This window comes from Nuphar pumila, chromosome 14 (assembly GCF_984573655.1).
Source record: "Nuphar pumila chromosome 14, dmNupPumi1.hap1.1, whole genome shotgun sequence".
Taxonomy (NCBI): Eukaryota; Viridiplantae; Streptophyta; class Magnoliopsida; order Nymphaeales; family Nymphaeaceae; genus Nuphar; species Nuphar pumila.
In genome coordinates, this window is record NC_143262.1 from 13,958,538 (window position 1) to 13,976,093 (window position 17,556).

Below are 17,556 nucleotides of genomic sequence, written 5' to 3' on the forward strand. Positions count from 1 at the left end.
CAACAATGAAGAATTTTCCAAAGTTCACGAGTCCACACACCAGTAGGGATAAGCAACAAAACTTCATGGGAAATAGTAGCCGTAATGTAGGCAACTACGGCTTGATTGTTTCTGGACCATGCACCATAATCCAGATTAGGAACCATACTATCCTGAGTTTGCTGACCATCCTTCTTTTCATAGTGCAACATCAAACCTTGACTGCAGATAAACGAAATAATTTGTTTCTTCTACGTAGTAAAGTTAGTGGAGTCCAACTTATCGGTAACAAGTTGCTCAAGATGGAGGAATGGATAGGAGTATTTGAAATCAAAGAACCCATGAGAAAGAAGCAAAACAGATAAGATCAAGAACTCCGGGCAAAAGCAGGAAAAGAAATAAATATGACCAGGTAGGGAGAAGAAATAAGTACGACCAGGTAACCCCTTCCTTTTTTTTGTCATATTCAGAAGCACTATGGGGACGTCCGCCACAGAGAAAATCTGCAACAACAAGGTGGTGACGTCAAGAGGATCAGAAAGATGCTAATGTCAGCCTTGGAACTTCTTTTTTTGCAGATTAAGGGTGGCGCAATATGAAGGGACAGCCAGTATTGGTCTGATCGCTGTAATCAAAAGAGGAACCATATATATATATATATATATATATATATATATATATATATATATATATATTTATTTATTTATTTATTTATTTATTTATTTATTTATTTATTTATTTTTAACAATGAAACCCAACAAGAGGAGCAATTAAGACACTATAACAAGATCAAACGATAAGCAAAGAAAATAAGAAAAACAACAAAAAATAGACGATCTTGAATAGAAGGAAGATTAGGGAAGAAATAAAGAAAGAAGAATTAAGAAAGACGAGAAAACTATAAAGAAAGAAGACTAGACAATAATAAAGGATAGGGAGAAAGAAATAGATATGGAAGAGAAATGGAAGAAACAAGGAACAGAAAAGAATACTTATCAGCAGTTGGGTTTGATGAGGAGTCTATTCTTGCCCCACTCTGATACCATGCGAGATTTGCGGGAGTTTCTGTCTTGGGGTGTGTGCCCTGCAATAACATGAGTAGAAAAGAAAGGAGATGCAGCAATGGGTCGTTCCTCTTGACTGCTAGGAGGAGACACCCTAGGGAACTTTATATGAATACGCATATTGAGGGTACAAAAATGCCCTTACAACATATGACAATCTCAACAATGACCCACATAAGACAATTGACCAAACTGCCCCTGATAATATAACATAATACAAACATAAGATATCCTTAACAGGAACCTGAAGCCCTTCTCAACACTTATTAATTACTTTCTATTAAGATTGTATCATAAACTGGATCGGGTTTTCCAGTGTGGGTTGGGTTCTCCAATGTAACTTGTAACTTTATGTCTGGGTATGGATCCAAATATTTGGTCCAACCCAGTTACTGTTTTGTATATGTATATATAAACATAAAGTAGGGCACGACTTCAATTGTGAAGTCTGTAATGAAAAGAGGCGGAAGCACCAATAGAGCAAAAGTCACTCTTTAAGAGTGACCACTAGAGCCACGAACACAAACACCAAATGTGCACACACAAAACTCTCAAATATAGAAAATGACTTAAAGTCATAAGTTGGATATTATTGAAGAAAGGAAGAGAAGGGTGAAAAACCCATACAACAAGAGAACACCTCCTCTATTTATAAAGGAGGGAGGCTCAAAGAAGGGACCACAAGGGGGCTCCCTTGTAGTCGTTGGGAGCCCCAACGGTCAGAAATCTGACCGTTGGGGCCCCAACGACTACAAGAGTGGGGCCCCTTGTGGTCTTACAAAAAGACAAAAATAAAAAAGGAAAAAGGAAAAAAGGAAAAAAGGAAAAAGGAAAAAGAAAAAAGTAAAAAGTAAAAAGCAAAAAATACATTTGCAGTTTTACAAGAATACCCCTATCAGGTATTTCACTAAAAGAGAAACAGTATATATATACATATATGTATATATATACTTATATATATACGGATGTATATATATATAAGTATATGTATATATATATATATACATATTTTAACACGCCCCCTTAAACTTTACAGGGAGAAGACCGAAAGTTTGCTAAGAAGAAACATAAATCGTGGAGTTGGGAGCGCCTTGGTGAAGAAGTCAACTAGTTGATACTCTGAAGTAACATATGGTAATGAGATAGTCCCTTTGAGGTATTCGTCTCGAACATAATGACAATCCATTTCGATATGCTTGGTCCGCTCATGAAAGGTGTGATTGCTGACAATGTATATCGCACTTTTGTTATCACAACAGAGCTTGGTGGGAGTGGAAATGGGGACGCCCATGTCAGCAAGGAGACTTCTGAGCCATACGATTTCCATAGTTGTCATTGCCATGACCCGATATTCAGCTTCAGTGGATGACACTGAAACCTTCTGTTGCTTCTTGCATCTCCACGAAATGAGGGATTCACCTAGAAAAATACAAAGACCCGTTATTGAGATACGATCATTGGGATTTCCTCCCCAGTCAGCATCAGTAAAAGCAGTTAAGTCAAGAGATGAGGAAGAGGATAAGAAGAGTCCCTTGGATATAGTATTTTTGATATATCGCACAATCCTCATTACGACTGCCATATGAACCGAAGTAGGTGCATGCTGAAACTGGCTTGCTGCATGAACCGCATGAGCTATGTCTGGACGTGTGATGGATAGATAGGTGAGAGATCCGATTAATTGACGGTAGGGGGTTAGATCCTCAAGAAGAACATCATCTTCAAGTCTCAGTTTTGCATTAATAACTTCAGGAGTCTCAACTTTCTTTTCATCAGATATTCCTGATTTGGTACAAATCTCTGCAGCTAATTTCATTTGCGATAGGATGTATCCTCGCGGGGAATAAGCCACTTCAATCCCTAAAAAATATCTCAAATAACCAAGGTCAGACATATCAAAAGTTTCTTTTAACATAGATTTTATATCATTTACTCCCTTTTTGTCATTCCCAGTAATGATCATATCATCAACATACAGTAGAAGCATAATAATGGAGTCACCTGTCCTTTTAACAAAAAGAGCAGTGTCAGTATAGCAAGAAGAAAATCCTAAATTGATTAATACGTTACTAAACCTATCATACCAAACTTTAGGAGCTTGCTTAAGTCTATATAAAGCCTTTTTTAATTTCAAAATTTTTCCATTTAAGTTCATACCTGGAGGCGGTTCCATATAAACTTCTTCATTCAAATTACCATTCAAAAAGGCATTTTTGACATCAAGTTGAAAGATTGGCCATTTTTTAACTAAGGCTATAGCAATAAGAGCTCGAACACTAGTCATTCGAGCAACTGGGGCAAAAGTTTCATCATAATCTACCCCATACTCTTGAGCATATCCCTTGGCAACCAACATAGCCTTATATCTTTCCAATGAACCATCACTCTTAGTTTTTACTTTAAAAACCCATCTACATCCAATGAGTTTCTTGCCATTAGGAGGATCAATGATTTCCCAAGTTTGTGCATTTTTAAGAGCATTAAGTTCAAGTTCCATAGCTTCATTCCAATGAGCATATTGCTTAGCATCATTGTAATGAGATGGTTCATGAAAGGAGTGAAGAGCAAGTAGGCATGCTCGAAAGTTAGGAGAAAAGGAATCATACGAAGCAAATCTATTTGGTATTTTGGAAATCCGATTTGATCTTCTTTGAGAGGTCTCTTCGATTGACTCACTTTGGGAAAATTTTTCAAGGGCACAAGGAGGATTTCTTTCATTCCTCCTAGAGTAGACTTGAATTTGTCTTGAAACATTTTCTTCTAAGTTTTGATCATCACTTGGATGTTCAAAATGATCTTGGCTAAGGGATTCATTAGGATCAATATGATCATCTATGATGTTTTCTTGAGGCAACAAGTCAAATAGAAAGGAATAATCAATATTTTCATTTGGTTGGTGCGAAAAACCATTTTCCTCTTCAAGGAATGTGACATCTTTAGAGATATAAAATTTGTTCTTAAGTATGTCAAAACATCGATAACCTTTTTGTTTTTCGCCATATCCCAAAAAGATACATTCAATAGCCCTAGGAGAAAGTTTATCATTTTTGTGAGTTAGAAGAAAACATTTACATCCAAAAATTCTTAGTCTTTTATAATCGGGAGACATATTGTAAAGTTTTTCAAATGGAGAAAGATTTTTTAAAGAGGATTAAGGAGTTCTATTGATAAGATATGTAGAGGTTAAAACTGCTTCGGCCCAAAGGGATTTTGGAATATTTCTTGAAATTAATAACGTTCTTGTAGTTTCTATTATGTGTCTATGCTTTCTTTCCGCAAGACCATTTTGTTGCGGAGTGTTGGGGCAAGAACGTTGGTGACAAATTCCATTTTCTTTTAAATAGCTTTGAAAATCATTGGACATATATTCGCCTCCCGAATCGGACCTAAGAATAGATAGATTTCCCAAAAATTGATTTTTGACCATTGCATGAAATTCTTTAAAGAAGGAGAAAACTTCGGATTTGCGATTTAGGAAGTAAATCCATGTAAATCGAGTGAAGTCATCTATAAAAACCATGTAATACGAAAAACCTCCTTTAGACAAAATAGGGGAAGGACCCCACACATCGGAATGAATAAGTTCAAATGGCCGAGTGGTAAAGTAACTTCTTTGAGGAAATGGAGTAGCTTTAGATTTCCCAAAAATGCAATCTTTACAAGTCATGTAATTGTCTTTACAAGTATTGTTCAAAAAAGGAAAAAGAGACATTTTTACAAAATTTGGATGGCCAAGTCTCTCATGCCATATTCCAATACTTTTGTCTTTAATAAGATTGCAAGATGACTTAGATGGAAGAGTCAAAAAATCCATAAAGTAAAGGTCACCCCTTCTATGGCCTTGCCCAATCAGCTTCCCTGACTGGAGATCTTGCACGGTGCAATCTTTAGGTGAGAAAGAGACTTGGCATCCATGATCGGTGATTTGAGAAACGGAAAAAAGGTTTAAATTAATTTTAGGAACGATTCTTACTTTAGGAACAAAAAAGTCTTTAAAATCAAGTGTTCCAATACTTTCAATTTTTAATGATGTACCATCGGCCGTTGAAACACAAGAGGATATGGGTTCGGAAAAAACATTTGAAAGAGAGTTTTTATGAGATGTCATATGAAAAGAAGCACTGGAGTCTAGTATTCACATACCTGGAGGTGATGAAGAGTAGGCGATGGCGGCTCCGGATGTTGAAGGAGAAGTCTTGAGAAGATGTTGGAGAACTTCGGAAATGTGATTTAGAGTTTCTTTGATATCTCCTTTTTTGGTACTTTCTTCCTTCTTTGGAGAATTTTCCCCAACCGCGGCTACCTTTCCTTTGATTTTTGGACAAACCGGTCTAATGTGTCCCGGTTCATTACAATAATGGCATATTATGCCCTTTCTAGGCCCATTACTATTTTTGTTAAAATGGGGAGGTCTATATGCTTTAACATTTGATCCGGGCCTAGTAACGGCCAAAACTTCATCACTTTTAAAGCTCAAGCCAAGTCGAGTTTCTTCTTGACATATCTCGGCAAGGGCATCTTCAATAGGTAGGGATTTGCTTCTATGGAGAAGAGATGCCCTTGTTCAAATTCCGGGCGAAGACCATGAAGAAATTGGAAAAAATGTTCCTTTTCAATTTGTTCCCTTCTTAATTCAATATCTTCCGGAGCCACCCACTTAGGCTCAAGAAGAGCAAGTTCATCCTAAAGAGGAGTTAGAGAGCTAAAATAGTCCCGGACACTCATATCCATTTGTTTGGTGGAACGGATTTTTTCTTGACAAAAAAATTGTCGAGCAAGATCCTTTTGGGTATACGTACCCTTAAGGAAAAACCAAGCCTCATTGGCCCTTCTAAATTTGGCAATATTAGCACAATTTTTAAGGTCTACATTATTCATAAACCATGCCAAAATTTTGGCATGGTTACTTTCCCAATCCTCAATTTTGGATTGATGATCATTAATAGCTTTGATGCGCTCATCGCCATCTAAAGCTTTTTCGACTTCATTTTCGATTTTGGTGAGAACAAGAGAGGGTTCGAGAGTAGTTCCCATAACAAAACCCCAAAGTTTTTTACCTCTAAGATGATTTTCCATAGCGGAGGCCCACATGAGATAGTTGGACCCATTTAGCTTAAAAGAAAGCTCCACTTTAGAGTCACATTCCATCGGCACCAAAAAGTCCTTCCTTTCTTCAAAAATTGAGAGGCACACGTTCCAAAGAAAAGCCCAATCACCAACCGAGCTCTGATACCATGTAATGAAAAGAGGCGGAAGCACCAATAGAGCAAAAGTCACTCTTTAAGAGTGACCACTAGAGCCACGAACACAAACACCAAATGTGCACACACAAAACTCTCAAATATAGAAAATGACTTAAAGTCATAAGTTGGATATTATTGAAGAAAGGAAGAGAAGGGTGAAAAACCCATACAACAAGAGGAGAACACCTCCTCTATTTATAGAGGAGGGAGGCTCAAAGAAGGGACCACAAGGGGGCTCCCTTGTAGTCGTTGGGAGCCCCAACGGTCAGAAATCTGACCGTTGGGGCCCCAACGACTACAAGAGTGGGGCCCCTTGTGGTCTTACAAAAAGACAAAAATAAAAAAGGAAAAAGTAAAAAAGGAAAAAGTAAAAAACAAAAAATACATTTGCAGTTTTACAAGAATACCCCTATCGGGTATTTCACTAAAAGAGAAACAGTATATATATACATATATGTATATATATACTTGTATATATACAGATGTATATATATATAAGTATATGTATATATATATACATATTTTAACAAAGTCCCCCTTTGCTGCCGCAGCTCTCTCTCTCTCACGCCTCATTCTCACGTTCCAGCAAGATCGAGTGGGCCATTCTCACATGGTATCAGAGCAGGCTTCTGCCCGGTGAATCGACTCCGAAGGGCGTGTCTAGCAAGATCGACACTGCAGGTGCTGTTCCGTCTAGGGTTATCCAGCGAGATCAACGTCCCAGGTGTTTCTTCTTCTAGGTTCTTCTATCTGCCTTCTTTTCTATTTTCTATTTCTGTCTGCATCCTCTTCCATTTTTGTCTTCATCCAGCTTTTCCCTCTCTATTTAGTCATCGTTCCTTTTTGTTTTCTTCCAAACTATCGGTTCAGATCTGATCATAGATCTGTTCGATCTGATCGATAGATTTGACCTTGCGTGACTGCTGCCCTCTTTATCTACCTTTTCTTCCTTTTGTTTATCACGTCTGATTTGGATCAGACTGTCGAACCCAAAGGCTATCTGAAATCCGAATCTACCCAAACGTGGGTTCTGATATCAGATTTGGTATTAAGCTGAAAACAGCCATCAACTGTTTAGGTTCATATATTGTGCTTTGGTTGTTGCATCTGTTTCATTCAAGTCTGAAATCAAGATCAGATCTAATCCAAAGATCAGATCTGTTTTCTTAGTTGTTGTTGTTTCTTCGTCTGTCACGGTTAGATCTGAAGCGAATCAAATTTTAATTTCTTCTCGATCCAGTTTCACTCCTTTATTCTTGATTTCTGGTCATTCCTTCAAGATCTAAAATACCTATTCCTTTATTCTTTATTCTTGATTTAATCTGGTCTGAATTTATTTCAGATCTAAAGTCATTCCTTAAGTGTTTGTCACCAGTCAGCTACTTTACAATTCAGTTTTCATGGATTCTGTTACCCTACCATCTAGTTTTCTAGGACAACTTATCTCAGACAAACTGAGTAACAATAACTATTTAACCTGGAAGAGGCAGATACTGCCTTTCATTAAGAGCCTCGATCTCTATGGACACCTAGATGGAACGATCTCTGCACCACCGAAATTTATTGTGCAGGAAATTGTGGACGATAAGGGAGAGACTTCTAACAAGTTGATTCGAAATCTTGAATTCACCACTTGGAGAAAACGAGATCAAGCTGTTGTAGCCTACATTACCTCTACTCTTTCGCAAGAGGTTCTTGTAGGTATTCCAGATAAGTGCTCAGCAATGGAGTTGTGGAAACAACTTGCAAAGACCTATTCTCAAATCTCAGAGGCAAGAATTATGCATTTGAAGAGGGAGTTTCAACTCCTAAAGAAAGAAAGCATGACTGTTACAGAGTATATAAACAAGGTGAAGATCATCACAGATCAATTGGCTATGGTGGGCTGTGTGATTTCTGATAAGGACAAAGTTCAACAAGCGCTAAACGGGCTTGGATCAGATTATCATATGTTGGTAACATCTCTCGTGCCTTCCTTCACTTCCTAACTTTGAGGATCTTCGGGCAAAATTACTACAATATGAAATTTCCATTAAAGGAGAAGATGTAGGCAACAATTCAGGAAGCCAAGAAGTATTGTTTACAGGGACAAATTCAGGGAGAGGACGTGGCCACTTTCGAGGAGGACATGGACAGATAAAAAATAATCAAGGGGGGCGTGGATTGTTGCCCACGCCTAGCATGCCGTTAGGTAGTTTTTCGGGAAATCACAATTTCAAAAATGTTCCAACTTGCTATTTGTGCAACAAAAAGGGACATATCAAGGCAAATTGTTGGCACAACCCGCAAAACAAAGGGAAAATGAATGTCACTGGGTCGTCAAGCAAGGGAAAAGTTGGAGGAACTCAATGGGATGAAGACAATGTCAAGAGTCTTTTAATATCAGCTTTGTCAGGATTGAATTTCAAACAGGGTGATCAGGGAACTTGGTATATTGATTCTGGAGCTGCAGCCCACATGACAGGTGATATTGGTAAGATTTTGAAACCCATCCCTTATCATGGAAATGCAAGTATTAAAACTGGAGATGGAGCTCTCCATCCAATAACTTACACTGGAAACGTGAATATTCCTCTTTCCGATGGCTCCCTAAAATTGTCCAATGTTTTTCATTCCCCTAATATTGTCAAAAATATCATTTCCGTTTCTAAATTGGTTGATGACATTCATTCTTGCGTTGAATTTACTCCTGTCTGTGTCAAGGATCCACTCACGAAGAAGACGCTCGTTGAGGGAGGGCGAAAGGGAAATATGTATATCCTCAAAGAGACTTCTTCACTTGTTCGTAGAGCTGGATCAAAATCGTCAATTGGTCAACCATTCAAATTGGATTCATCTAAGGATTGTTTGAGTTTGTCTTCGTACAATAAGCCAAATATTTGGCATTGTCATTTGGGTCATTGTAATAATTCTTCTCTTGAGAAACTTGTGTCAAGCGGTCTTATTTCAAGATCAAGTCCGTATAATAAGGTTGATGGTTTTCTTTGTTCTAGTTGTCAGTTGTGTAAGAGTCATGTACTTCCCTTCAATTCAATAAATGAAAGAGCTTCTTTTCCTTTTGAACTTATTCATTCTGATGTTTGGGGACCTGCTCCACAACCCTCTTTGTCTGACAGTCACTACTATGTCACATTCATTGATAGTTATTCCAGATATACTTGGATTTATTTTATGAAATACAAGTCTGAGGTATTCAAATTCTTTCGTTTATTTCATGCTCTTGTTGTCAATCAATTCTCGACAAGTATTCAACAATTTCAGTGTGACGGAGGGGGAGAGTATCTATCAAAGGAATTTACTGAATTTCTTTAAAACAACGGGATAAGGCGTAGAATATCTTGCCCACACACACCACAACAAATTGAGGTTGCGGAAAGAAAACATCGTCATATTGTTGAAAGTTCCCTAAGTATGCTGCATGACACTCATATTCCTTTAAGTCTTTGGACATAAGCTTTCCACTTTGCGGTTTATGTAATAAATCGTTTACCGATGAAAATGTTGAATAATTTGACTCCTTATTTCGTGTTGTTTGGTACCCAGCCTCAATACAGTCAACTACGAGTGTTTGGATGTGTATGCTATGTTCACATTGACAGTTCCCAACGTAACAAATTTCAGGATAAAGCTTGTAGATGCAGGTTTGTTGGGTATGCTGAAGAATATAAAGGATATCGATGCTATGATCCAGACACTCGACGCATTAAAATCTCACGAAACATTGTCTTTGATGAGAACAATGTTCAGATCTTAAACAAAGAAGCAAGGGTTACTAAGGAGGAAGAAAGCTATCAGTCGTGGCTAGCGAATGAATTATTTGATCAGCTAGAGATGGATAACTCTGCTCCATGTCACACAATGATAGATGAGTGTGAGCCCATGGAAACCAATGCAGAACCTAGTGGGAACGTGTTGACAGTTGCTCAGGGATCTACTGTGCCTCCCATCGCAGAAGAAACCCTGACATCTGGTACTGCTCGTCCAGATGGCAGAAGATTCAAAGGGGCAGTGTATGTCAGGAGAAGGGACACACCCCACATAATTGAGCATGTCAGACGTTCAGAAAGGATCAGACACCCTATTGAAAGATGGGTAAGCTATGAGAATTTTTCCACAGAAATGCAGTTATTCGTTGCACATGTTGAAAAACAAGAAGAACCCATCGATTTCTCCCAAGCCTCCTTGTCATCAAAATGGGCAGATGCTATGAATGAAGAAATGGGAGCCTTGCATGAATGTAGGACCTGGGAAATAGTTCCTAGGCCTCCGGATAAGAATGTTGTAGGGTCTAAGTGGGTATATAAAATTAAGTACAAATCGACGGATCCATTGAAAGATATAAGGCAAGACTAGTCGCTAAAGGCTTCACGGGAAGACTATGACGAGACCTTTAGTCCAGTTGTAAAAATGGGAACCATTCGACTTGTGTTATCCTTGGCGGTTCAGCATGGATGGTCTCTAAGTCAACTTGATGTTAAAAATGCATTCTTACATGGCGATCTAAAGGAGGAAGTTTACATGGAGCAGCCTCTTGGTTATGCAGAAAACAATCCTGAGACACATGTTTGCAGGTTGCGACGAGCTATTTATGGACTAAAACAAGCATATCGGTCATGGTTTGACAGTTTCTCCATTGAAGTACAACGATATGGATTTGTCCGTTCTCAACTTGATCATTCATTGTTCATTTTTCGAGAACATCAGGTCAACACCTTACTTCTCATATATGTAGATGACATTATTATTACAGGAAGTTCTTGCAAGCATATAGAGGCTACAAAGATCCTATTGAATCAGAAGTTCAAGATGAAGGACCTGGGTGTCCTACGATATTTCTTGGGGGTTGAAGTGGATCGACAAAATACTAGCCTCTTGTTGACCCAACACAAGTACGCTCTGGATCTTCTAGAGAAGTCAGGAATGAAGAACTGCAAGCCATTGAATACTCCTAGCGTGTTAAACCATAAACTCAGTGCTCAAGATGGGGAGATCTATGAGGACCCGAAATATTATCGTCGCTTAGTTGGGATGCTTCAGTATCTTACTTTTACGAGGCCGGATATTGTATATGCAGTGAATCAAGTCTCTCAGTTCATGCACGATCCACGTACAGAACACATGAATGCAGTTAAAAGAATTCTTCGGTACTTGAAGGGTACTCTTGGAGATGGGCTTGTTTATCGTCAATCAAAGGCAAAAGGAGAACATAGACCACTAGAAGTGTATGCAGATGCAGATTGGGCAGGAGATCCGGACGATAGAAAGTCAGTCTCTGGGTATTGTGTGTATGTTGATGAAAACTTAATAGCATGGAGTAGTCGGAAGCAACGTGTTGTTGCGCGTTCAAGTACAGAAGCTGAGTACCGATCCATGGCCTCTACCACTGCCGAAGTTACATGGTTAAGACATTTATTAACAGAGATAGGAGAAAAAGTGAAGGTTGCGAATCTGTTTTGCGATAATCAAAGTGCCATTCAAATTGCTTTCAATCCTATCCACCATGGTCGAACGAAACACATAGAGATCGATCAACATTTTGTCCGACAGAAGGTAGAGGACAAAGAAGTTATTCCAGTCTATGTACCAATAGAAGATCAAGTTGCTGATCTACTTACCAAAGGACTTACGAGTGCGTGGTTTTGGTATCTCAAAGGCAAGTTGTCCATGGTACAAGACCATGCACAACTTGAGGGAGGGTATTAAGACTGTATCATAAACTGGATCGGGTTTTACAGTGTGGGTTGGGTTCTCCAATGTAACTTGTAACTTTATGTCTGGGTATGGATCCAAATATTTGGTCCAACCCAGTTACTGTTTTGTATATGTATATATAAACATAAAGTAGGGCACGACTTCAATTGTGAAGTCCCCCTTTGCTGCCGCAGCTCTCTCTCTCTCTCTCACGCCTCATTCTCACGTTCCAGCAAGATCGAGTGGGCCATTCTCACACTTTCAACTCTCTTACCTTGTCTTATGACACCCACTTGGTAAGGATTCCCCTGCACAGACCAAACTGGATGAGGCCAGCTATGCTTTGCATTTCATTAATCTGAAAATCTTCTAATAGGAACCCTCTGATGTAGTTCAGACTGGGGAACTAGTCAGAACTGAGCAAAGCAAAATGTGATTAAAGACCTGGAGCCTAAAATCCTCTGCTTTTTAACCTGCTGATCCTCTGAACAGCCAGATTCTTGAAACCCCTCTGGTAAGAAAATCGGGTATGCCTTTTGAATCCAAGCACGTTAACAAATGAAAACGAGATTCATTTTTTATTCATTGATTACCATTGTACCACAGTATTCTGTCCATAAAAATGGCATGGAAACTTGTACCACTGTATTCTGTCAATAAAAATGGCATGGAAACTTGTGAGACTTCTGAAATTCAAAATGTAATTAAAATGTTTCAGACTTTCTAAAGCAAAAGTGTTCAGTGAAGCACCCTGGTAAAGAAACCAACACGTTCTCTAGATCCCATCTTTTGGCATGTTGCCACAATTTCATTATAAGTTTATGATACATTTCTGTTTCATGCTGTTCCAAAGTTGTTTAGTTTTGTATAATTCTTTTTTGGTATTATGTTTGGCGTAATATATTTTTGGAAAAGGAGAAATGGCAATTCTGGCATCTTTCTTAATGAGAATTTCTCAATTCACGTTTAGTATGTGTCGCTGGATTATTTATGAATCATATAGATCACCACTTATTCTGATTTCTTTATGTCATGTTTTCCATATTGCAAACCATGTTGTAAACTTGCATTATTAAAATTCACTTTCAGGAAAAAAACTTCATTACAAATATCATTGCATATTTTAAAGTTTGTCTCTGCCCTTCATATTATTTCATCATCTCCTTTTAGGAAACATGTTCTCTATGTTGTTTTAATCATACTGTGATAATCTCTCTGTTTGTTTCACTTGCAATTTTTTGTAGGAAACAATGACAGAGGGCACATGCTTTTAGGTCAAACTTTCACAATTGGTACTTCCATCTCCATCATATCTCTATGTTGTCTGAATTTCTCTATCAATCATTCCATTGGAAGCTAAGAGATGTCATAGTTTGTCAGCACCAGTGCTTTGGCTATTGACAGTAATTATTTGATTTCTTTTCTTTGTGTGTTGGTGTTCATGTGTGCCTTGTATGTATCTTGTTATTCAATCATGTGCATGGGTCTATAAGTGCATGCTACGGTGCTCCAGGAGCACCTGCTTATTTTTATTCATAGTTGTAGGTTGTATCTTCTCAATCAGACGTTATGGATGTACTCAACATAGTTTATTTGATAGGAATCATGCTTTGGATCATGTTTTTTGGACATAAAAATAAAAAATTTAAGTCATGAAATTTTGATACATTATGAGCCATTGATTTTTAAAGGTCTTAAAAAACCTACATGTATGATATAATCACATATCCAAAACTTGTTTTCTACTAAATTATAGATCATATCTATAGGGTCTGATCAACAAAAAAAAGTATGTGAAGTTTGAAAATCTAAAGCTTCTATTCGGTTCTCCAGGAGCACCCTACCATTATATATATATATATATATATATATATATATATATATATATATATATATATATATATATATATATATTACAAAATTAGTACTTCACAGGTTTCATGCATCTTTTGTTGTGGTTTGGCAAACCAAACAAGTTCTTGATTCAGACTTCAGATAATAAAGCAAATACATCAGCTTTTGTTGTCATGACAGTGCTGATGAATAAATTACTCTGTAAGTTTGTAACCCTCCAAATGCTATATAGGAATTCTTCCAGATATGATACATGTATTCTATTTTGATCCTTTTAACTAATTGACAATGCCAGCCAACACATTTACCCTTACCTTGTGTGCATGAAATGCATGTTGAATTTTCTTAAGATAAAGTTGATGGTTTCGTGTTAACATCTAGGGTTTCTCATTTGTCATTTCTACAGAGCCCATGCTGACTATGGGTAGCATTAAACCTGTAATGTGGAGTGATAACTGGACTGTTGTCACCGAAGATGGCAGTTTGTCTGCACAGTTTGAGCACACGATACTTATCACAGAAAACGGTGCTGAGATCTTGACCCAGTGTTGACAATTGCAGATGTGACCTTGTTGGATACAAATGACTGCACATTCTTTTGAGGTGATTTATTATAATTAGTTTGCTTACCGATTGACATTGTATCATATAATGCTTGTAATTCAATCTCTTCATTCATTTTGGGAATGCATTTTCTGTAACGAAATTAGCTAGGATTTCTAATCATAGTTATTTTTGTTAATGTTGGAGCCAGACTGTCTAATGTTGTGTATAATCTATCCCATTCTTGAGCAGTGGAAGGCCTGCTTGAAATTAGCATGAGCCCCATAAAGAGTCGCTCCTGTACTGATAATATGAGGAGAGCATTGGTCACATTTACTTCTATGCCTCATTTATATCAGACACAAGTGATACAAAGATGGATTTTCTTTTCAGGCAGTTTCCTCAGTGTAATGGTGCCTTTTTTTTGTTTGTGTTGTGTTTTTTTCCTCCCCAAGTGAGGCTAAGGGATAGCTTCCGACCTTTTGGCTAAGATGGAGCTCTGTCATCCAGGCTTCCATTATATTGTGGAATGAACACATGTTTATGTGAAAAAAGAAAAATGGAAGAGCTTAGTCACTTGTGATTGTAATCCTTTGTGAGATTTCTGGTCTAGTTTGGCTTTTGAACTCAAAATCCCATAGGGTGTGTTTGAATGCCACAGGTGTGAACAGAGATTGACAAACATGCAGATCAAGGTCCTGTGTGAGGCTCATGCCAGATTCGAAGGGGTATCATACCAGAGTTAAGGATCTATAAGATCACACTCTTAGTTTACTATGCTGGTGACTTGGACCATGCAGCTATCATGTCCACCGAGTTTTCTTTTTTCCAGAGGGATCTAAAACATCCCCCATATATATATACATTGAAAACAGCACTTTCACACCAGTGTTGTGAAAAGCGTTGAGTAGTAGCGAGGCGCTCCACCAAAAACCGAGGTGAGGCGTAAGCCTCGAGGAGGCGTAAAGCGTAAGCCTCAAAATTGTTTTTGAAAACTTTTAAAAAATTATAAAAAATATCTAAAAATACAAATAAATAAAAATAGGAATCGGTGTTATCAAAGAATTTCCTGTGATTATTCCTAGTATGGAGTGAGTCAAGAATTTCGATCTTTATGCACCCAAAATTTTTTTGTTTAAATTCTAGCCAATATAAACTGTCGCATGTAAACGATAAATTTTTCACTGCAATCACATCAAAATAGAAAGTAAAAAAGTAAAAGCATAGTCATAGTTTTTATTCCTAATTTAAGTTCTATTAGCATCAAGTATGCTTCTTCACTTGCAAGAAATAAGTTGCATGCACTCAGAAAACTTATCACCTACCTCAAGACATCTGCCACGGAAAGCTTGTCCCCTTCAAATTGAGCCATTTTGTCTGCTAGTGGGCCATCATAAAACTTCATAATAATGCAAATCTGCTCATACAGGTATTTATATCAAACACCAATTTGTCAAACTTGTGCTAGAAAAAAGTGATAACGTTGCAATTTGTGGAATTATCTGAACTAGCACTCCATCAAGCAAAACTCACCTTTTCACTTTTGACCGAGACACCATGCAGAAAACAGACATCTTTCAGTGCTTGGCATTTTGAGAACACGTCTTCAAATCTAAGCATGAAAGCCTGCATTTGATCTTCTTTAATGGAATTCAACATTTTCACAGCCATGATACTTATCATAATCTTCTGTAGACTGAGACATCACCAAGAGGACCTCTCCCAATCCTGTGGGTGAGCTTTAACACTCCAGGATCAATCCAAGGGCTAGCGTGGTTTGAGGTAGATACAACAGTTCTCATGTTGTCAGGATCTCCCTCAAAAAGCACATACTCAAAAGAGTCTGAGACGAAGAGAGGTGGGAGAGACCGAGACGAGAAGTGGGAGACGAGTGAGGGACTGTGAGAGAGAGATGAGTGAGAGGCGAGTGAGGGACTGCGAGCGAGAGACGAGAGAGAAAGTGCGAGAGACAAAATGAAAAATTAGGGCTCCCAACCCTATTTAGGGTCGGGGGGCTGATTTAATAACATTAAGTTTTGGTCAAATGGGGGATTTGACCTTCATTTGACCAACAAAATGAGGCGCATATGCCTCTCATTGAGGTGCATTTCGCCCCGAGGCATGCGCCTTAAGGCGTATGAGGCGCACGCCTTTAACCTTTTGTGCTTTATATGTGTGCCTCAAGGCATAGCGCGCTTTTTGAGCCTTGAGGCACATTTTCAATAACACTGGTTCACACTATATGGACAGTTAGGAGGAACATATATATATATATATATATATATATATATATATATATATATATATGGTATGGTGCACCTACTCCCTTTTTATAGTTGTTGGATCTTTTAGGGTTGGATCTTAAAAGATCCAACGGATATGATAACACTAAAAAATGCATGCTCTTATTTATTTAAGTGGTTCTGCATGCTTCATAAATGAAGCTTGCTAATTAAAATGTTTAGTCTTTTCCAAAGAGAGTATTTACTTTGTTGACTTTTTTTTTTTAAATGGGTGATCTGCATGGATGCATGACATGCTCTCACATGCATCTATGCCCATCTATTACTTTTTTCATATTTTCAATCTGTCTCGCTTGTGGCTGTTGTTGGCATTGGTAACGCTTTTTGTTAGATGATTCATACTTTTCTTTTTCCTTTTTCTGTTGTATTTTCAATGAAAAAAAGAACCTTTTTTTTTCTTTGTTTCTTAAGGGCAATTAGGAAAGCCATGATATGGAGCTTTTCGAACACAAACTCCACAGGGTAAAAACTAAAATAATTTTTGGTTTCTGAAAGTAATGAAAAGTTAGGAAGAGAATAAGTGCATGCAGTTGCACAGAAATTTCCAACTGAACTATCGATTAACACTAACTAGTTGGATGTGTAATGCAATTATCATTTTGGTTGGCTGACCAGAGCTATAACTCTTGGTTGATTTCTTCATAACATTTTCCATATTACACCTTTTTCCCTTTAAGACATTTTTAGCTTCCGAATGATTCAGCTTGTTATTCATTTTGTTTGTGAAATTTCATACCAGACTTGGGCCCGACTCGAATTCCAAATAAAATCTAAAAAAAATCAATGTAAAAAGGATTAAAAAATATTATTTTGCCAATTATGGTAGTAGTTCATGTAATTCTTATAGGATCAGTACAATTTCCTTTATGGTGGGTCCGA

The 17,556-nt window shown here is 37.7% G+C and overlaps 1 protein-coding gene across 7 annotated transcripts in view; it reads left to right on the top strand.

The window, feature by feature from the left end:
- Positions 1 to 15,007, top strand: part of LOC149816446 (methionine aminopeptidase 1D, chloroplastic/mitochondrial-like) — a 54,617-nt gene extending 39,610 nt beyond the window's left edge. For all 7 annotated transcript variants that reach the window (XM_089986825.1, XM_089986820.1, XM_089986823.1 and 4 more), the window contains 2 exons: positions 13,222 to 13,269; positions 14,238 to 15,007. In XM_089986825.1, the coding sequence (XP_089842951.1) occupies positions 13,222 to 13,269; positions 14,238 to 14,383 (194 nt within the window). In that variant the 3' untranslated portion in view covers positions 14,384 to 15,007. The remainder of the gene's footprint in view (positions 1 to 13,221; positions 13,270 to 14,237) is intronic.
- The last annotated feature ends 2,549 nt before the right edge of the window (positions 15,008 to 17,556 follow it).